Genomic DNA, 22,078 nt, shown 5'->3' on the forward strand with positions numbered 1-22,078 from the left:
TCCCCTGCAGGTGAGGAGCCAGGGCCTGGAACTGGGATCCTTACTCCAGTCCTCGCACTTTGCACCGCATGCGCTTAACCCACTGCGCGTGCTACCGCCTGACTCCCTGTCAGTTTCCTGTACGATATTCTATTCTGGAGTCAAAATATTAGAGCCATCTTACCAGCAAATTTGTCACATAAGAAATTTACAGACAGTTGGCCTGTTTGCATATGGTATATATGACTACGCTGAAACACAGTATGTGGACTTGTAACGGAGCTGGACAAACAGCAAGGGTTCAGTCACAACAATGCAATTTGTTTTAAAGAATTTATTTATTCATGAGAAAGATAGGAGAGAAAGAACCAGCCATCACTCTGGTACATGTACTGCCAGGGATCGAACTCAGGACCTCATGGTTGAGAATCCAATGCTTTATCCACTGCGCCACCTCCCAGACCACAGAACAATGCAATTCTATTAATACATTCTGGATATTGAATAATGATCAGGTGACCAAATAGTTCTTGCCTTTCTGTGCAAGGACAAGAAGAAATTAATGACAGAGGCAGACTGTACATGCCTGGTTAGTGGAATGGAGCAACTACTGTTTATTGTAAGAAGTTCCAGCAGGCAAAATTTGAATCCAAGAGAAAAGGGTTTTCTCTCCCCCTCCCCTTTAATCAAAGTAAAAGCTGCATAGTTAAATGCACAGATTTTTACAAATTTTTTTTCTTTTTTTTTAATATTTATTTTATTTATTCCCTTTTGTTGCCCTTGTTGTTTTATTGTTGTAGTTATTATTGTTGTTGTCGTTGTTGGATAGGACAGAGAGAAATGGAGAGAGGAGGGGAAGACAGAGAGGGGAGAGAAAGATAGACACCTGCAGACCTGCTTCACCGCCTGTGAAGCGACTCCCCTGCAGGTGGGGAGCTGGGGTTCGAACCGGGATCTTTATGCCGGTCCTTGTGCTTTGCGCCACCTGTGCTTAACCCGCTGCGAAACAGCCCGACTCCCCTACAAATCTGTTAAGTGTTCACAAGTATGTAAACAATTTCAGTGGTCCAGGAGGTGGCACAGTGAATAAAGCACTGGACTCTTAAACATGAGGTCCCAAGTTTAATCCCCGGCAGCACATGTACCAGAGAGATGTCGTTCTCTCTTTCCTATCTTTCTCATTAATTAATAAATATATTTTTTAAAAAATTCCATCATCCAGGAGCAGTGGATTCTTGGTGCAGGCACTGAGCCCTAGCAATAACCCTGGAGGCCAGGGGAAAAAATTCCATCAGCACAGATAATACTCCATGGATACAGCAGGTTCTCTCTTCAATCCATCTGCCCTTTTTTCTGTCCTGGCAATCACAGTTCTGTACATTAGTATTGCCTGGTTTTGAATCCACATACATGGAATCATAGTATTCACTAAATGGTTTGAGCAGCGTCTTTTAGAGATTAGTCCATGTTGTGTCTCACTAGTTCATTCTCTTGCCTCATAACGTTAAGAAAATCAATACATCAGTGCTGAGGCTCAAACTTGGGGCTTTCGGCTTAAGAATCCACTCATTACACCACCTCCCAGGCCACGTAGCAGTACATTTTTAATTTTTTTTAAATATTTGTTTATTATTCCCTTTTTGTTGCCCTTATTTTTTTTATTGTTGTAGTTATTATTGTTGTTATTGATGTCGTCGTTGGATAGGACAGAGAAAATGGAGAGAAAGACACCTGCAGACCTGCTTCACCGCCTGTGAAGTGACTCCCCTGCAGGTGGAAAGCCGGGGGCTTAAACCGGGATCCTTACACCGGTCCCTGTGCTTTGCGCCACCTGCACTTAACCCGCTGCGCTACTGCCCGACTCCCAGCATTACATTTTTAAAATATCCCACGATTTTGTCATCCTTCCTTGAAGGGAAACTTAGGTTTACTATTTTTCATTAGGGTTATTTGCCATGTTGGTTGCAAATGCAAACGTCCTTTGAATTATTAGAAATGCAAGTAATTAATAAGGCAGTGATAAATTTTTACTTTTTGCTTTATCTGCTTTTAAAGCTAAAGAGACTACTGAGGGGAGTCGGGCGGTGACTCAGTGGGTTAAGCGCACGTGGCGCAAAGCGCAGGGACCGGCATAAGGATCCGGCTCCCCACCTGCAGGGGAGTCGCTTCACAGGCGGTGAAGCAGATCTGCAGGTGTCTATCTTTCTCTCCCCCTCTCTGTCTTCCCCTCCTCTCTCCATTTCTCTCTGTCCTATCCAACAACAAAGCAACGTCAACAATGGCAATAATAACCGCAAGGAGGCTGCAACAACTAGGGCAACAAAAAGGGGGAAAAATGGCCTCCAGGAGCGGTGGATTCATGGTGCAGGCACCGAGCCCAGCAATAACCCTGGAGGAAAAAAAAAAAAGAGAGACTACTGAGTATTCCCAAATGGTAATGAAGCAGCAATGGGTCCTTCTGTTCCCTCCAGTATGTCCTTCCCTACGTTCTCTTTGCTGGGCAGTGCAGCCACACATACACTGCCAGGACAACTGGCAGAAACAGCCCAACACAAACTTCAGGGCTTAGGGAGGGGGACAGCATAATCATGCAAGAAGACTCTCGTGCCTGAGGCTCCAAAGTCCCAGGTTCAATCCCCTGCACCACTAACAGCCAGAACTGAGCAGTGCTCAGTAAAAGAAAAAAAAAGGAAGAAAATTGAGGGTTCATTCCTTTTAGTCTGGTGTGCATGTGTGTATCCATTGATTTCATAATTATGTACACGCATAACTTCATTTTTATCCATCCTTTATTGATAACCTACCACAGTACTTCACAGTGGGTATTAAAACCTCAACTGAATAAAGATGTAGCACGTGGTATCTTGAAGTCATAGCACTCATCAGTTATCTCCTGGTTTAACAACCATCCTGCATTAAGTCAGCTGCTTATCTTCAGTGATAAAAATTCTGATTATGCCAGAAGCAGGTTAAGCGCACATGACGCGAAACAAAAGGACTGGAGTAAAGATCCCAGTTCGAGCCCCCGGCTCCCCACCTGTGTGTGGGGGGTCGCTTCACAGGCGGTAAGCAGGTCTGCAGGTGTCTTTCTCCCCGCCCCCGTCTTTCCCTCCTCTCTCGATTTCTCTCTGTCCTATCCAACAAGTATGACAACAACAATAATGGAGCAGTGCTGCAAGCCCCTCTATCAACATAAAAAAAATAAAGATATTGGGGGTCGGGCGGTGGCGCAGTGGGTTAAGCGCATGTGGCGCAAAGCGCAGGGACCGGCGTAAGGATCCCAGTTCGAGCCCCCGGCTCCCCACCTGCAGGGGAGTCACTTCACAGGCGGTGAAGCAGGTCTGCAGGTGTCTATCTTTCTCTCCCCCTATCTGTCTTCCCCTCCTCTCTCCATTTCTCTCTGTCCTATCCAACAACAAACAACATCAACAATGGCAATAATAACAACCACAACGAGGCTACAACAACAAGGGCAACAAAAGGGGGAAAAAATGGCCTCCAGGAGCGGTGGATTCATGGTGCAGGCACTGAGCCCAGCAGTAACCCTGGAGGAGAAAAAAAAAATTAAAGATAATAAATTTAGGGGCTGTGAGGTGGCGCACTAGGTTAAGCACACAGAGTACAAAGCAAGAGGACCGCACAGGATCCCAGTTCAAGCCCCTGGATTCCCACAAGTGGTGAAGCCAGTCTGCAGGTGTCTTTCTCTCCCCTCTCTCTTTTCCCCTCCCCTCTCAATCTCTCTGTTCTGTCCAATAAAATGGGGAAAAAAAGAATGACTGCCAGGAGCAGTGGATTCGTGGTGCCGACACTGAACCCCAGCAATAACCCTGGAGGCAAAAATAAATATAAACAAGATGATATTAAAAACTGTAAATGGCTTTAGTATAATTCCATTCTTCAGAGATCATAATTGAGACAGTTTAAAAAGTAGTCTTCCTGGGGGTCAGGTGGTAGCACAGTGGATTAAGCACACATGGCATGAAGCACAAGGACCAGCGTAAGGATCCCGGTTCAAGCCCCAGCTCCTCACCTGCAGGGGAGTCGCTTCACAGGCGGTGAAGTAGGTCTGCAGGTGTCTCTCTGTCTTCCCCTCCTCTCTATTTCTCTCTGTCCTATCCAACAACGATATCAACAACAATAATAACTACAACAATTAAAACAAGGGCTACAAAAAGGAAAATTAAAAAAAAAAAGTCTTCCTAAGTCATGTACAAAGAAGGTTGGCATGTAGCTATGAGACTTAGCAGCTATCTCCTGTCTCATCTTTACAGGGTGACAGATCATTTGACTACTTATTCATTTATGTAGAGACAGAAAGGCAGAGAGAGAATTAGAGACCACAGCACCAAAAGCTTCCTTCAGTGTGGGGGGGACATCTCACGGCTTTATTTATGTCCTTACTGGAGCTTCACTACTGCAGTCCAACTTTTTCAGACAGATAGATAGATGGATGCAGACAGACAAGCAGACACCATAGCACTGAAGGAAGCTAGAGAGGCCAGACTCAGAGCCAGGTGGTGCCTATGGCAGAGCAAGCACACTATTCAAGTTAGTTAGCTCACCTGCCCATCCAGGTTCCAAGGGAGAATTCACCACCATACTGGCATGGTGGCCGGGGCTGCCTTCAAAGCTTCACTCAAAGGGAAGAAACAGCAACTCAGGGTGGGGACAACAGACTTTCTAGGGAGGAAGGGCTCAAAGTGGAAACTATCGTCTTCGTGACTAATACTGAACATGGCATTCTATCACTGGTTCTAGTTTTTTTTATTACTTTATGTATTTATTTTCTTTTTTTTTTTAAAGATTTTATTTATTTATTAATGAGAAAGGTAGGTGGAGAGAGAGAAGGAATCAGACATCACTCTGGTACATGTGCTGCCAGGGATTGAACTTAGGACCTCATGCTTGAGAATTCAGTATCTTATCCACTGCATCATCTCCTGGATCACGTATTTTTCTTTTTGTTGCCCTTGTTTTTATCACTGTTGTGGTTATTATTGTTGTTGTTGTTGCCAGGTAGGACAGAGAGAAATGGAGAGAGGAGGGAATGAGAGAGGGGGAGAGAAAGATAGACACCTGCAGACCTGCTCCACCGCTCTGTGAATCGACCCCCCTGCAGGTGAGGAGCCGGGGGCTAGAACTGGGATCCTTATGCTGGTCCTCAAGTTTAGCGCCATGTGCACTTAACCCGCTGCACTACAGCCCGCCCCACCCCCTTTTTTTAAGGTGAATGAGAGAAAGAGGAGAGAGGGAACCTGAGCATCACTCTGGCATATACCAAGCCGGAGACTGAACCCAGAGCTTCACGCTTGAGAGTCCAACACCCTCTCCACTGCCACCACCGGGGCCACAACCTCTTCTCTATTCGATTCGCACAAGCTACTGCCAAGTCCAGTCCACCTTCAAGGGGAGGAGCATGAGCTCTAGTACAAGAATGACAGAATCTCTCTAAACCGTCATATGGGGTGGGGAAGTGGCTCCACACACTGCACACTCATTCCTTCCCAGAGTGAGGGACTGGCTTGACCCCTGGTCATGAGGGAGCAGTGCTCAGTTCACCGCCACCCTTCAAAAGACAAAAGCCGTAACATCACAGTCACGTTATTAACTGTTACAGGCCTCTCTTCCCACACTGCCAGTTCAAAGACGCTGTGCCTATATGACTTCTTCAAAGTGAATATGTGCCGGGCTAGCTTTGCGGGTGTTTCTTCCCGGGCACATGCTCTCTGGGTTGGAGAGAACTCTACTGGAACCAACCTGGACTGCTGCTTACTCAGCAACACGGGAGAGGAACCAGGAACTCGTGGCGGAGCAGGAACACAATGCAATGCCTTTATTGATCAAAGACAACGCCTTTATATATATCTTTAACCAGAAGTGGCAAGTAGGAAAAGGAAATGGCTAGGAGAGGGGGTGGTGAAAAGAGCAGGAAGGTAGAAAGCTTCCATAGCAGCTGTTGCGAAGGTTCTAACCAGTGGGATTAACCACTACCCTGTATGCAGGGCAGGTCTCAGGCAAAATAATGATTATGTAAATAGACCACAGCATCAGAGCAGGGGGGCTGCCCGACAAATATAAACCCTCATCTTGAGGAACAGTGAGTTCCTTACTTATCCCTCTCTCTAGCCCCATGTCCCATTCACGCCCTCTGGATATCTTTATTCCAGCCGCTCAGCTTCCGGCCTCTCTAACACACACTGCAGCTCTTTTCAGCTCAATTCGTGCTGTTCCCTTGGCCTACAACTCTGGTTCTCCAAAGTAAATTCAGGAGACACAACATCTGATTGACCCAATACTCTTCAAACTACTAGTGTGGGGACGATCGCACAGTGGTCATGCAGAGACTCTCATGACTGAGGTTCCAAGGTCTCAGGTTCAATCCCCATACCACCATAAGCCAGAGCTGCACAGTGCTCTGGTATAATTTAAAAACAAACAAACAAAAAAAAAAACAAAACTGTGGTCTGGGAGATGGCGCATTGATAAAGCTTTGGACTCTCAAGCATGAGGTCCTGAGTTTGATCCCCAGCAGCACATGTGCCAGAGTGATGTCTGGTTCTTTCTCTCTCCTCCTATCTTTCTCATTAATAAATACATAAAATCTTTTTTAAAAAAAAAACCTGCCAAAGTTTAAAAAAAAAAAATCAATAGATGAAGCCCAATGAAACAGTTCTAAATATTTTTTTTTAAAAAAAGAAAGATCTAAGAGTGCTTTCTACTGACTGAAGAAGGCATCATAAGACGTGAGCAGCAAGCACCTCTGAACCCTCCAGCTTTGGCAACAGGGAAGCAGCATTTCTGAAAACAACTAACGGGGCCAGGCGCGGGCACACCTAGTTAATCCACACACTGCAGTGCACAAGGACCCAGGTTCAAGCCCCTGGTCCCCACCTGCAGGAGGAAAGCCTCACAAGTAGTAAAGCAGAACTGCAGGTGTCTCTCTCTCTATCTTCCCCCTCCCCTCAAGTTCTGTCTCAATCCAAAAAAAAAAAGAAAGAAAACAATTGACAAAGCAAGTCTCCTAATCCCACTCTTTCATCTCTCAAATTTTCTCAGTCATTTTCAAAAAAGACTAGAACCACTCTGCAGCTGTGGCCCAGTGACAGACAGCATGCTTTTCAGGTCTGAGGCCCCGGGTTTGACCCAAAGCATGTGTGCACACACCCCAAGAACCCTCGTGAACCTCCATTGAAGGCTCCCAGACAGGGCCAGCCAAACAGCCCACCTGGATGCCGCACCTGCTCAGGCCCAAGACCCCGGCCTGAACCCGACCCCACCTCTCTGGAGCAGCTCTGGTGCTGTGGAGTCTGTTTCCTCTCTCCTTCTTCTATCTGGAAAAGGTGGCCTGAAGCAGTGAAGTCCCAGTGACCAATTAAGTAATAAGAAGAATACAACAACTACACTCCTAAGTAGGAGGCAGGGAGTGTGCACACTTCCATGTGAGAGGCCCCAGACTGGAGGCCCTGGCCACCCCCAGCAGAGCACTGAATGGGGACAGCACCGTAAGTCATGGAGCAGTGGTGCACTCTCCTGTCTCTCTTCCTCTAACATACATACATACATAAATAAATAAATAGACAAATAAATAAATGGAATGAGAAACAGCATCATGGTCCTGAAAAAGACTTTCATGCCTGAGGCTCCGAGGTCCCAGGTTCAGTCCCCACTGCTACCATAAGCCAGAGCTGAGCAGCACTCTGGTTAAAAATAAAATAAAGTGAAAAATACATACATATACATATATAGTAAATGTTCACCAGGGTGATGAGATCATGTGGGTGTAAAGTTCCAATGATAAACAATGCAAAACAAAAAATACTAAAGAAGCTGTCATTTGCCTGCATGTTGGAAGGCCACATAGTTTCTTAAAAATAAGTAAGTAGGGAGCCCGGCGGTAGCGCAGCGGGTAAGCGCACGTGGTGCGAAGCGCAAGGACCGACACAAAGATCCCGGTTCGAGTCCCCGGCTCCCCACCTGCAGGGGGGGTCACTTCACAAGGGGTGAAGCAGGTCTGCAGGTGTCTGTCTTTCCCTCCCCCTCTCTGCCTTCCCTTCCTCTCTCGATTTCTCTCTATCCTATTCAAGAATGACGACATCAATAACAACAACAATAATAACTACAACAACAATAAAAAGCAAGGGTAACAAAAGGGAAAATAAATAAATAAAATATTTTTTAAATAAATAAGTAGCAAGTCGGGCGGTAGTGCAGTGGGTTAAGTGCAGGTGGCGCAAAGCGTAAGGACCATTGTAAGGATCCCGGTTCGAGCCCCCAGCTCCCCACCTCCAGGGGAGTCGCTTCACAGGCGGTGAAGCAGGTCTGCAGGTGTCTCTCTCTCTCTCTCCCCCTGTCTTCCCCTCCTCTCTCCAATCCAACAACAATAAAAACAACAACAATGATAACTACAACAATAAAACAAGAACAACAAAAGAGAATAAATATTTTTTAAAAATAAGTAAAATAAGTAAGGGAGTCAGGCGGCAGCGCAGCGGGATAAGTGCACATGGCGCGAAGCGCAAAGACAGGCATAAGGATCCCGGTTCGAGCCCCGGCTCCCCACCTGCAGGGGAGTCACTTCACAAGCGGTGAAGCAGGTCTGCAGGTATCTATCTTTCTCTCCCCCTCTCTGTCTTCCCCTCCTCTCTCCATTTTTCTGTCCTATCCAACAACGACGACATCAATAACAACAACAATAATAACCAGAACAATGATAAACAACAAGGGCAGCAAAAAGGAACAAAACAGCCTCCAGGAGCAGCGAATTCGTAGTGCTAGCACCGAGCCCCAGCAATAACCCTGGAGGCGAAAGGAAGGAAGGAAACTAAATAAAGAAGTAAAAAAAAACTAACCGCGGCTTCATTCAGCCTGGGAGATGGCTCAGAGGACGCAGGTCAGAACCTGCAAGTGTCGCAAGTGTCACTTTCGATTCCTGGGACCGCACCTGCCGGGCCTGCTCAGCAATCCACGACTCTGGCCTGCGGTCCTGGGGCTCGAACCCGGGGCTCCCGGCACGGAGGGTGTGCCTTCTACCAGATGGGCGACCTCCCGGCCCCCATCCTCGACCTGTTCCCCCGTTCCCCGCGTTCGCCCCGCACTCACGCCGGGCAACGCGAGCGCTCTCGGGCTGAGCCGCCTGCGCGTGCGCGGGGCCCGACCGTCAGAGACCCCACGGGCAGGGCTCGACCGCGCATCGCAAGCACGGCAAGGCCGGCGCCCCGTCCAGGGCAGCGGACACAGCGCTGCTCCAGCAGCTGCGGGCGGGGCTCCCGTCTGCCGCGCGCTCTCGAACCCCGGGCTTCCCGCACCGCAAGGCGTGCGCTCCACCGGGTGCGCCCCAGCCTGCAGACCCGCTCCCTCGGGTGCTGTCCATGGTACCGGGGCTCGAGCCCAGGCAGGACCTGGCGCACGAAGGTGTTCACTCTACCCCTCTGAGCCACCTCCCGGGCCGCTCTAGTGTGTTTTAAGAAAAGCAAAAAAATTAAAATAAAAAACAAAGACTCGACTGAAACAGGCGAGTCGGTTGCCACTCGGGCCGAGACACGGCGGGAGGCTCCGGAGGAGCCGGGGGTCGCGGCCGCCCCGCCCCGCATTTACCTTGTGGGTGTGGCGAGGGCGGCGGGCCCGCGGGGTGTCCCCCCGAGTCCCCCCGGAAGCGGGGTGCTGGGACCCGGTCGCCCGCTGCCGGCGCCGAGCGGCGGTCCCATCCCTCCCGGGAGGAGCCTGCAGTGCGGCCCGGCGAGTCCCGGCGCCCCGCCGTCGCGGCCGCGGGCTGAGGAGCCCAGGAGGCGTTGCCTCAGGACAGACTGCGGCGCAGGAGCAGCGACTAGCTCAGTTTGCTCGCGCGCGCCAAACCTCGACGACGCGTCACGGCGTGCGGCCCCCGGAAGTGACGCGAGGGCTAGAGCACCACCCCCGTACTTCCGGCGCCGCAGCAGATTGGCGCATGCGCTTGGGGAATCCAGCGCCGGACCTCCGCATGCACCTCCGCACATGGTGGAAAAGGAACTGGAAAGCTCGGTTTTCACCCCAATGGCAGACCCCACCTCTCCTCCGGCGACCCCAGCCTCGCTGGATCGATTAAACGAAGAGCAGGTGAGCGATCCTGGAGGAGCGCGGGTACGGGAGCCGATCGGTCGAGGCCTAGGGTTCGGTGGGCTTCCCTGTCGGGGGTGCGTTCAGCTTACTCTTTCACGTGTTTTTGCTTTTTTTTTTTTTTAACCAGAGCACTACTCACCTCTGACTTACGGTGGTGTGGAGGATTGAACCTGGGACTTGAGAGCCTCAGGCATGAAAGTCTCTTTGCATAAACATTATGCTATACCCCCCACTCGTGTTTTGGCTTTTTCTTAAGGATGTTTTTCTGTGTAAAAGTGCTCGCTCAGGTCTGGTGTATGCCGCGCGCGGGAGTCGAACTTGGAGACTCGGGCCTGCGAGTCTTGTGCTCTGACTTGCTGAGCTATGGACCCAGACCTCGCTCTAGCTTCCACATTCGGTGGGCGCCCGATTGCCGCAGTCCTGCAGCCTGAGTCTCTTACATTGGGGTTGCAGGGAGAACTTTGAATGAGGTCAACCTACCGTTTGATTTATTTTATTTTTTGCCAAGTCGCTAATTTTGGAAGCCCGGGTCACCTGGTCTTTGACGAGGGATCTTGAGCTCCGCCCTACAGGATCCGCGGAGCTAAGGCTCCTGAGGCTTCCTGAATGCTGGGCGCCTTGTTCATCGCGCTGTTGGTAGGATTCTTGCTTTCTCATTAAGGATGGAGGGAAGCATCTTCCCACCTGATGCAATGTCTTCAGCGAACGAAAACGCTTTCTTTTTTTTTTTTTTTTTTTAAACCAGAGCACTGGTCAGCTCTGGTTTATAGTGGTGCGGGGGGGGGGGGGGTTGAACCTGGGACTTAGGAGACTCAGGCGTGAGAGACGCTTTGCGTTAACCATTATGCTATCTACCCCTGCCCAAGGCGATTTTCTTTAGATGAGTTCTGAAAGGGGTTCCTGAAGGCAGATAATGATGGATTCTCATTTCCCTCTGGCTACAGTTTGCAGGATCCTGATAGATAATGGGGGGGGGGTCCCTATTAACATGGACTTTGAGACAGAAAAAGAAAGGGGCCGGGAAGGGTCAAAAGCTGAATTAACAGATTGAGACTTTTAATCTGTTTTGTGTGTCTCCACTTGGCAGATTAAAAAAGCAGTGGACGCTCTGTTGACTCATTCCAAGTCCAGGAAGAACGCTAATGGGTTGCTCTTGAATGAAAATGAGAATTTATTTTTAATGGTGATATTATGGAAAATTCCTAACAAAGAATTGAAAGTCAGACTGTAAGTGTTGTTTTTTTTTTTTTTCTGCTGATGCTGAATTTATCTATTGGATCTTTTTTGTCATTTTAACTAGTGTAACTTAGTATCTAGTGGAAACTGCAAGCTGAACAAGACTTCTGTACTTGTTAAATACTCTGAATAGAATATTTGCTTAAATTTTATGACATTTGTTGAAATGACTGAATTTATTGTGTGTCCTGTGGGATATATGCATAATTTGTCTGTAATAGTCCTTAATTCCTTCTGTATTTTGCAGATCCTTGCCTCATGGTATTAGATCAGATCTAGCCAATATCTGTTTATTTACCAAAGATGAACCCAACTTAACTCCCGAGCAGACAGAACTTTACTATAAGAAGCTTTTGAATAAGCATGGAATTAAGACCATTTCTCAGGTAGGGGAAGACATCAATATTTCAAGACAACTAGAAAATGCATGACCTAACTTTCAGTTTGATCTGTGATTTTTAACTTGACTGTCTTTTGATGTAGAGCACATCCCACCTTCTCTGTAATGGGTGGGTGCTTGAGTTTCACTGAGCTAAAAACAGTAACTTTCCTATCTTGGTGATTTTTGCAAAATGTTGTTCTTTTATTCTTTCTGTTTACACAGAAAAATGACCGGCCTGTCTCACAGTTGATACAGTTTCTTTAGCTGAGCTCCCATGCCATTGGGCTCTCTTATCTCTTAACTTTTCAAGTTTTGATTCTTGTCTTCTAGATTATCCCCCTCCGAGTTTTAAAAACAGAATATAAAGCTTTTGAAGCCAAGCGTCGCCTCTTGAGTAGTTTTGAGTTCTTCCTCACTGATGCCAGAATTAGGCGTCTCCTACCCTCCCACCTCGGGAGACATTTCTATCAGAGAAAGAAGTAAGTTTCTTAACAGTGACTGGGTGTCAACAGCACGAAACCAGTAGGGGGGTGTACAGTGTGTCTTAAGTATCTGGGGTTTCTTACAGGTTTCCAGTCTCTGTAAACCTGCTGTCAAAGAGTTTATCCAAAGAAATCAATGACTGTGTCGGTGGAACTATCTTAAACATCTCTAAAAATGGTTCCTGCAGGTAGGTGATGGGTAATAATGTCATATTTATAGTCTTATATTTCACAAGTTTTCATAGGTAGTACTAGTGACTAAGGAATGGATTTTGGTTTCTGTCAAAATTAAAAGCCATTCCTTAAATGTATTCACCCCTCACCTTGGTGCCGCGTGGTAGAACTTTCTACAGTTCTAGAAATGGTAGCTGTGCTTGTCTCATACAAAAGTCCTTTTCTGTTTCCCTTCATCCTCCTTTTCCTCTCTCCTTCTGTCTGGGCAGTTAGTTGATGCATAGAGTAGACAGAGGTGTGTTTCCCTCCCACCACCACCCCCGCCCCCAGTCTGTCATTAAGTAAGAGTATCAGCCCCTATCTTATTCTCACTCAGAAACTCAGTGCCAGCCAGCAGCAAGCCTGCCTTTCACTCCCATGGAACGGAGGGGAGGGGCTTGCTGAGACAGGAGGACCCAGTGACCGAGTAGTGGGTGCTTTAGTACTTTCTCTTTGCTAATGTCCGTTCTCTGCCTCAGTTGCAGGGCTAGTTCTTTCTCCCTCTTGGGCAGAACAGTATTATAGGAGGAAGGGGGTCAGTTTGGTTTAGGAGGTCACAAGCAGCCGTTCTGGGGGTAATCACCCTCAGAAAAAAGCCTGACAGCCAACCAAGTGACTCACTTTCTCGAATGAAAGTAGGATTCTTCACCTTGCTTGCTGACCTTCCCTATTTCACAAGAACCCCTCCCCCTACCCCACCCCATTTCTCTCTGTCCTCTAACAGCAAAAGGGGAGCAGCCACCTGGCATAATGGCTTTGCAGTGTTGGCACCAGCTCCCAGTGATAATGCTGGTGGTGATAACAGTAGTAATAAAATAACCTGTCAGAACCAAAAGACTTCAGTGTTTATACCTTAGACAATTTGAAGATTGTGTATTTCTTTTTCTTGCATACCTCCACCCCCTGTACTTCATCTAATATTGCCCTCAAAGATCTTCTTGTTTGATGTGTTAATAAATTTCAGTTCTATCCGAGTGGGTCACACTGGAATGCAGGTTCAGCACATCATTCAGAACATTGTCACTGTCACTGAAGGACTGGCCAAAAAGTTGCCAGAGGTATGATCTCCTCACAGAGACATCAATTGACTTTTCACTTCAAATAAATAAAACCCATGCCAATTAAATCATTCTCCCCTTCATTTCAGAAGTGGGAGAGCGTGAAACTCTTGTACGTGAAAGCAGAGAAATCAGTCGCCCTCCCCATCTTCTCTTCGTTTGTCAGCAGTTGGGATGAAGCCAGAGGAATTCCCATGCTTACAGAGAAGCTGAAAGTGAGCCCATTTTTAAGTCCTGGGTGGGTTCAGTCAAGGATGGGTACTGGACGCAGGGACTGGTAGCATTCTTTCATAAAAGCAAAGGGGTGTAATGGAGCTTTGGAAAACAAGGGATGCCTGGATTTCAGTTTTAACTTCCCTTAAAAGGGGCTTATGGGGGGGGGGGGCTGGGTAGTGCACAGCAGGTTAAGCACACATGGCACAAAGCACAAGGACCAGCATCTCGAGCCCCCAGCTCCCCACCTGCGGGGGGGAGGGTCACTTTGTAAGCGGTGAAGCAGGTCTGCAGGTGTCTTTCCTCCCCCTCTGTCTTCTCCTCTCTCCGTTTCTCTCTGTTCTATCCAACAACAACAACATCAATAACTACAACAAAAAAACAAAAGGGCAACAAAAGGGAAAATTGAAAAAACTTTTTAATTTCCTCTCCTGGATATTTACCTTTTTTTTTTTTTTTTTTTGAAAATAAATAAAATTTATTAAAAAAAAAACTGCAGGATAGGAAGAAGAAATAAATAAGTAAATAAAAACACTAGGGTATTTAGAGCTTGTGTACATACTCGTTTCCTTTATAAAGATGGTGTTTGGAACAAAGCAGCGCTAACATTATCTTTATTTATTGGATAGAGACAGCCAGAAATCAAGAGGGGAGGGTGATAGAGAGGGAGAAAGACACCTGCAGCCCTGCTTCGCCACTTGTGAAGCTTTACCCCTGCAGGTGGGGACCAGGGGCTCGAACCTGGGTCCTTGAGTATTGTAACATATGTGCTCAACCAGGTGCGCCACCTCCTGGCTCTTTTTTGTTTGTTTTTATTTCTCAGACAGTGTTCCTGACTCCTGGGTTCTCTGTACCATTAGATTACTTACTACTTAAAATGCAACTTTGTGGCTCAAAAGCAAAATGGCGTTTGTGCTCAAGTGTTGGCAGTGGGCGTTGCTCAGTTTGATTGGGCTAAGGCCCTTTGAGGTAGAACAGCAGGTGCTAAACCTCTCTTTATCAACAGCAGTGTCCCTACTAAAATTAGATTTGGGATCAGCAAAATACTACTGCTGCACACAGCTTTTGGTGCCGTGGAGTCCTGGTGACAAATAAATAAAATTATATGTGGTCTCTTTGGTAGGAAACAAAGAAAAATCAAAAACAAAAGGAGCAACTTAACAAAAAAAAGAAGAGGAGAAACAAGAAGGCTGCAAAACAGCCTTCCGCGGCGGCCGCCGAGACTTCGGCCGAGACTTCAGCAGCTCCCGCTAAAACTGAGGTGGCCCCAAAAGCCAGCGGCTCCCCAGAGAAGGCACCTGGACCCCAGACTCCAAAGCGGAAGAAGAAAGCAAAGGGTAAAGGGAAGACCCCAGTTAAAGTGCAGGAGGAAACTGAAGAGGAAATCCCAGTCTTGATACCCATAGAAAAAACTCCAGCCGCAGAAAATGTAGAGGTATTTATCCCAATACCAGGTGTTTACAAGGGCCGATGCCGGGGCCGCTGTGCGACACGCAGGCAGATGCTTCTGAGCAACAGAGCAGTGTGGGGGTTCTCTTCCACAGGAGTGATTAAAGTGAAACATGTTCTGCTTGAAGACTTTGAAGTCTGGGGCTGGGTGGTGGTGGTACACCCGTTAGGTGCACACTTTATAGTGCATAAAGGACCCGGGTCCAACCCTCTGGTTCCCACCTACTGGGCTTTAGGAGCTGTGACACAGTGTTATATCTGTCTCTCTCTCAGCTTTTCTTTTCTCTCCAAAATATATAATAAAATGTTAAAATTAAAAAAAAAATAGAGTGGGGGCTGGGCACTAGCACAGAGGGTTAAGCATACATGGTGCAAAGCGCAGGGACTGGCATAAGGATCCCGGTTTGGGCCCCCGGCTCCACACCTACAGGGGGGTCGCTTCACAAGCAGTGAAGCAGGTCTGCAGGTGTCTGTCTTTCTCTCCTCTGTCTTCCCTCCTCTCAATTTTTTTTTTTTTTTAAGATTTTATTTATTTATTCATGAGAAAACTAGGAGAGAGGCTTGCCAGACATCACTCTGGTACATGTGCTGCTGGGGATTGAACTCAGTACCTCATGCTTGAGAATCCAATGCTTTATCCACTGCACCACCTCCCCAACCACTCCTCTCTCAATTTCTCTCTTATCCAACAACAACAACCACTTTAATAACAATAAAAACAACAACAAGGGCAACAAAAATGGCCTCCAGGAGCAGAGGATTTGTGGTGCAGGCACCAAGCCCCAGCAATAACGCTGGAGGCAATAAATAAATAAATAAATAAATAAATAAATAAATAAATAAATAAAATAGAGTAAGAATCTGGGACTTTGGAACCTCAAGCATGAGCCTTCCCCCCACACCTCCTTTTGCATTTTAATTAATGGAATTGAGCCGATTTCCAAAATGAAGGCCAAAGGAAACTCCTTCCCTCCTTTTGTTAAACTGAGGTTTACCTGGGAGTTACATGTCAGCTGAGTCCTCCCCTCCCCCTCACTTTCTAGATTTAACTTTCTTCTTGTTCTCAGGTGCCAAAACCTGCCACTGGACGGAAATCTCCCAAAAAGAGTCTTGGTCCCAGCACACCACATGGAAAGAAAAGGAAGGCCTCCCCAGCGCCGGAAACCCCCAAAATTGCAGAGCCTGTGACCCCAGGAAAAAGCCTAAAGAAGAAGCCAAGAGTCAAAGAAGAGGCAGAGAAAGAAAAAAACCCTTCCTTAGGGAAAAAAGACCCAAGGCAGACTCCCAAGAAACCAGAGGCCAAGTTCTTCACCACTGCTAGCAAATCTGTGAAAAAAACTCCCCGCACCCCCAAACAGGCTGTGGTGCCCCTGACATCCTAAAGTGGTGTGACTCAGCTGGAACGAAGTTCTCCAGGTTCCCCAAAGATCAGATTTTGACACCCCTTCCCCCCTTAAGCTTTTCTAATAGTAAAGTCTGAACTGTTCACATGTATAAGAACCAGTAGTTCAAAGTAAATCTAAATTCATTTGGCTCTTCTATGTACTCAGTACCACAGAGGGGAAGTGGAGTGTTTCTCTGTGGCTGTATTTTTATTATTAAAAGTATAACATTCAAGCTTTCGAGCCTACTGTTCCATTCCATATTGGTGGTTTAACTTGAAAGCCTGTAAATGGTGTGATTCCTGTACTTAATCTGCTTCCCCACCCCCATTTAAATATTGTTGGGGCAGGGTGGAGGGTAGATAGCATAATGGTTATGCAAAGAGACTCATGCCTGAGGCTTCAGAGTCCAGGGTTCAAGCCTCTGCCAGAAATGATCAATGAAGTGCTGTGGTTAATAAATAAATGAAGGGGGGTAGAGTTGATGTGTGTTATATCAAATATACATCATGGACATTACTCAAATATTGCGAGATGATTACCATACAAGAAGTGTAGCAAGGGGGTCGGGTGGTAGCACAGCGGGTTAAGCGCACGTGGCGTGAAGCACAAGGACTGGCTTGAGGATCCTTGTTAGGATTAGGCTCCCCACCTGCAGGGGGGTCGCTTCACAAGCGGTGAAGCAGGTCTGCAGGTGTCTCTTCCCCTCCTCTCCATTTCTCTCCTATCCAACAACCACAACATCAATAACAATAAAAAAAGCATGGGCGGGAGTCGAGCAGTAGCGCAGTGGGTTAAGCGCAAGGAAGGATCCCAATTCAAGTCCCTGGCTCCCAACCTGCAGGGGAGTTGCTTCACAGGCAGTGAAGCAGGTCTGCAGGTGTCTGTCTTTCTCTCCCCCTCTGTCTTCCCCTCCTCTCCATTTCTCTCTGTCTTACCTAACAACAGCAACATCAATATTTACAACAAAAAAAAAGTGTAGCAAACTTATGTCACCATACCCAAAGCATTCCAACCATCTGCGCATAAAGATCCCATTACTCTGATTTGAGTAGACACTTGCAGGGAAGACCGGGAGAGAGACACCTGCAGACCTGCTTCACCGCTTGTGAAGCGACACCCCTGCAGGCGGGAAGCTGGGGATTTGAACCGGAATGCTTGAGCCAGTCCTTGGGCTTTGCACTATGTGCGCTTAACCAGCTCTGCTACTGCTGGCCCCCTTAATTTTCTTTATTTATTGAATAGAGATAGCCAGAAATCGAGGTGTGGGGATGATGGAGGAGAGAAAGACACCTGCAACACTGCTTCACCACTTGCAAAGCTTTCCCCCTGCAGATGGGGGATGGGAGCTCAAACTGGGGTTCTTGTGTATTATAACATGCGCTCAACCAGGTGTGCCACCACTCCCTATGGATACTAGTTTTTTGTAGGGTGTCCTTCCCAGCTTGCTGACTTGTGAGCCCCATCTGCCCAGGAACCAGCAGAAGTTCTGGAAACCCAAGGAAAAATTGCCTCACCTGTGAAAACACTCATAACAAATCAAGAGCTGATAGGTGTTGGCGAGGATGTGAAGATACAGGACTCTGATATGTTGTTGGTGGGAATGCAGACTGGTACAATCCTGAGCAAATGGTATAGAAAATCTTTACACGGGGAGTCGGGCGGTAGCGCAGCAGGTTAAGCGCAGGTGGCGCAAAGCTCAAGATCGGGTCTAAGGATCCCGGTTCGAGCCCCCGGCTCTCCACCTGCAGGGGAGTCGCTTCACAAGTGAAGCAGGTCTGCAGGTGTCTGTCTTTCTCTCCCCCTCTCTGTCTTCCCCATCTCTCTCCATTTCTCTCTGTTCTATCCAACAACGACGACATCAATAACTACAACAGTGAAAAACAACAAGGGCAACAAAAGGGAAAATAAATAAATACAATTTAAAAAAAAATCTTTACATGGTTTTGTTAATGTCTCCTTTCTTAAAAAAAAAAAAAAGTAAAAGAAAATCCTTACAAATGAGGGGCTGGGTGATAGCACACCCAGCTGAGCACATGTTACCCTGTGCAAAGTCCCAGGTTGAAGCCCCTGGTCCTCACCTGCAGGGGGAAAGCTTCACAAGCATGGAAGTAGAGCTGCAGGTGTCTTTCTTTCTCCTCTCTTTTTAAATGCAGTCATCTTTTTAAAAAAATATTGAATCATGAAAGAGATAGAGACCAGAACATTGCCCAGCTCTGGTTTGTGGAGGTGCCTGGGACCTCAGAGCCTCAAAAAAGTTTTTTACAGAACCAGTAAACTATCTCTCCCCAGCCTCTTGATTATTTATTTATTTATTTATTTATTACTAGGCACTGCTCAGCCCTGGTGGTGCAGAGGATTGAACCTAAGACTTTGGAACCTCAGGCTTGGAAGTCTTGTATAACCATAACCATTATACTATCTCCTCAGGTTTTGTTTTTTTTTTAACATTTTTTTCCTTTATTGAGGGATTGATGTTTTACAGTTTGTACATGCATAACATTTCTCAGTTTTCCACATAACAATGCAACCCCCACTAGGTCCTCTGTCCTCCTTTTCCAGGACCTGTACTCTCCCCACTACTTACCCCAGAGTCTTTTACTTTGGTGCAATACACTTTTTTTTTTTTTTTAAACCAGAGCACTACTCAGCTCTGACTTATGGTGGTGTGGGGGACTGAACCTAGGACATTGGAACCTCAGGCATGAGAATCTCTTTGCATAACCATTATGCTATCTACTCCTGCCCGGGAGTGTTTTCTATACTTGGGTAAAGGATAGATTTTTTTTCTTCTTTTTTTAATTAATTAATTAATTATTAGAAAGATAGGAGAGAAAGAACCAGACATCACTCTGATACATGTGCTATGGGGGATCGAACTCAGAACCTCAAGCTTGAAAGAGCCTAATGTTGGGTGGAGTCTAATGCCTTAGCCACTGTGCCACTTCCCAGACCACGATTTTTTATTCTTTTTTTAAAAATATTTATTTATTTATTTATTTCCTTTTTGTTGCCCTTGTTGTTTCCATTGTTGTTGTAGCTATTGTTGTTGTTGATGTTGTCGTTGTTGGATAGGACAGAGGGAAATGGAGAGAGGAGGGGAAGACAGAGAGGGGGGAGAGAAAGACACCTGCAGACCTGCTTCACCACTTGTGAAGCGACTCCCCTGCAGGTGGGGAGCCGGGGGCTCGAACTGGGATTCTTGAGCCGGTCCCTGCGCTTTTCGCCACGTGCGCTTAACCTGCTGCGCTACTGCCGGACTCCCGATTTTTGATTCTTTATTTATGATAAGTACTGTGTTTCTAAAACATTAATTTCATCAGCATGCTTAAGTTTAGGGGCTGGTGGTGGCACCACCAGTAGAGCATACATGTTTGTCACTGCAGGGGGATGTCCCATGAGCAGTGAAGCAGTGCTGCAATTATCTCTTAGTCTCTCTCTTTTCCCCCTCTCTCCTTTTATCTCTGTCTCTAATTTAAAAAAAAAAAAAAAAGGAAAAAGTGGGTGCTGGGGGAAATAGCATAATGGTTATGCAGAGATTCTCATGCCTGAGGCTCCAAAGTCCCAGGTTCAACCCACTGCACCACTATAAGCCAGAGCTGAGCAGTGCTCTGCTTAAAATAAATAAATAAATAAATCGGAGTGAGAGATAACTGGCTACCGTCGGCACTAAAAGTCTTCTGTTTGGGACCAAGTGGTGGCGCACATGTTACAGTGCTCAAGGACTGGGGTTTGAGCCCCTGGCTCCCACCTGCAGACGGAAAGATTTGCAAGTTGTGAAGCAGGATTGCAGGTATCTCTTTTTCTCTCTCCCTCTCTATCTCCCCTACCCTCTCGATTTCTGGCTGTCTCTCTCCAATAAATAAAGATAATTAAAACAATTTAAATCAGAATGAAAATAGAAAAGTAGTGGGTTCAACGTGCAGGCAACTGAGCCCCAGTAATAACCCTGGTGACTACTAACAAGAAGAATCATGGTCTGGAAGGTGGGATAGTGGATAAACCATTGGACTCTCAAGCATGAAGTCCTGAGTTCAATCCCCGACAGCACATGTACCAGAGTGATATCTGGTTCTTTCTCTCTCTCCTATCTTTCTCATGAATAAATAAATTCTTAAAAAAAAAAAAAAAAGAAGAAGATCCATGTTACTTTAATTATCCAATCAAGAACTCAGTTAATATAAGGAAACACTGAGGTGCGGTGACTCATTTTACCTTGCTGTGTTTCGTCTGGAAGACCGTCTTACTGTCTGGGGAACAGCCTTCTTGCTTTTTCACTAAAAATAATAAATAAATAAGTAAATAATAAAGCTACCCATTGGACCAGGTGAGAGAAACTGTCATTTCCTTTATGAAAATAGCAACTTCATTTTTGCTTAGTGTGTTTGGAAAGTACTTCAAGATGTCTTTGAGTATCTTATTAGCTTGAGTTGCCTATATTTTCATCTATAGACTTACAGTTTTCATTTCTTTTTAAATATATTGTTAATTTTTTCTTTTTTTAATATCCCCATTTTGTTGCCCTTGTTGTTTTATTGTTGTGGATATTATTGTTGTTGTTGTTGTTGGATAAGACAGAGAGAAATGGAGAGGAGGGGAAGACAGAGAGGGGAAAAGAAAGATAGACATCTGCAGACCTGCTTCACTGCTTGTGAAGCGACTCCCCTACAGGTGGGGAGCCGAACCGGGATCCTTACTTACGCCAGTCCTTGTGCTTTGCGCCACCTGCGCTTAACCCGCTGCACTACCACCTGACTCCCGTTAATTTTTTCTTTTCATGAAGGAGAGATTCAAAGAGAAAGGGGGTGGAGAGAGAGATACCAGAGCACCGCTCAACTCTGGCTTAGGGTGGTGCAGGGGATTGAACATGGAACCTCAGGGACTTGGGCATGAAAGTCCTTTTGTATAACCATTATAGTGTCTTCCCAGCCCCACTTTTCATTTTTTTAATTGTTCTTTTTAAATATTTTTTTTCTTTCCTCCAGGGTTATTACTGGGCTCGGTGCCTGCACCATGAATCCACCGCTCCTGAAGGCCATTTTTCCCCCTTTTGTTGCCCTTGTTGTTGTAGCCTCGTTGTGGTTATTATTATTACCATTGTTGATGTTGTTCGTTGTTGGATAGGACAGAGAGAAATGGAGAGAGGAGGGGAAGACAGAGAGGGGTAGAGAAAGATAGACACCTGCAGACCTGCTTCAATGCCTTGAAGTGACTCCCCTGCAGGTGGGGACAGGGATCCTTAAGCCGGTCCTTGCGCTTTGCGCCACCTGCGTTTAACCTACTGCACTACTGCCCGTCTCCCAATGATATGTCTTTTATTCTTATGTCTTGAACATTTCCAGTTAAGTTGTTGTTTGTTGTAACTTAGTCCTTAGTTTGTTAAAAAAAAATGACTATAATTTTAAGACATAACTCTTTGCCCCTTATTCATATATATGATGTATACTAATGGACATTTAATGCATGTTATGTATATTACATATATTATGTTACCTATATTCAAATGACCGTTCTCATTTGAGCAAACACAAAATTATATGTTCATTCAACCTAAGGGGTCAGGAAAAAATTAAATATAGCAAAAACTTA

General features: G+C 46.3%; 1 protein-coding gene and 1 long non-coding RNA gene across 2 annotated transcripts in view; one reads left to right on the plus strand and one right to left on the minus strand.

Annotated features, from left to right (window-relative positions):
* Positions 1 to 9,681, minus strand: part of LOC132533101 (uncharacterized) — a 37,428-nt gene extending 27,747 nt beyond the window's left edge. The window contains exon 1 of the long non-coding RNA XR_009544986.1: positions 9,574 to 9,681. This is a non-coding gene — a long non-coding RNA (uncharacterized LOC132533101). The remainder of the gene's footprint in view (positions 1 to 9,573) is intronic.
* A 255-nt stretch (positions 9,682 to 9,936) lies between these two features.
* RSL1D1 (ribosomal L1 domain containing 1) lies at positions 9,937 to 16,722 on the plus strand. The gene is made up of 9 exons (XM_016193224.2): positions 9,937 to 10,071; positions 11,162 to 11,301; positions 11,558 to 11,696; positions 12,023 to 12,171; positions 12,261 to 12,362; positions 13,352 to 13,445; positions 13,535 to 13,660; positions 14,782 to 15,093; positions 16,175 to 16,722. The coding sequence occupies exons 1-9, from the start codon at positions 9,970 to 9,972 to the stop codon at positions 16,487 to 16,489; spliced, it is 1,479 nt and encodes a 492-aa protein (XP_016048710.2). The 5' UTR covers positions 9,937 to 9,969; the 3' UTR covers positions 16,490 to 16,722.
* Positions 16,723 to 22,078: the final 5,356 nt, after the last annotated feature.

Source organism: Erinaceus europaeus, chromosome 15 (assembly GCF_950295315.1).
Source record: "Erinaceus europaeus chromosome 15, mEriEur2.1, whole genome shotgun sequence".
Lineage (NCBI taxonomy): Eukaryota > Metazoa > Chordata > Mammalia > Eulipotyphla > Erinaceidae > Erinaceus > Erinaceus europaeus.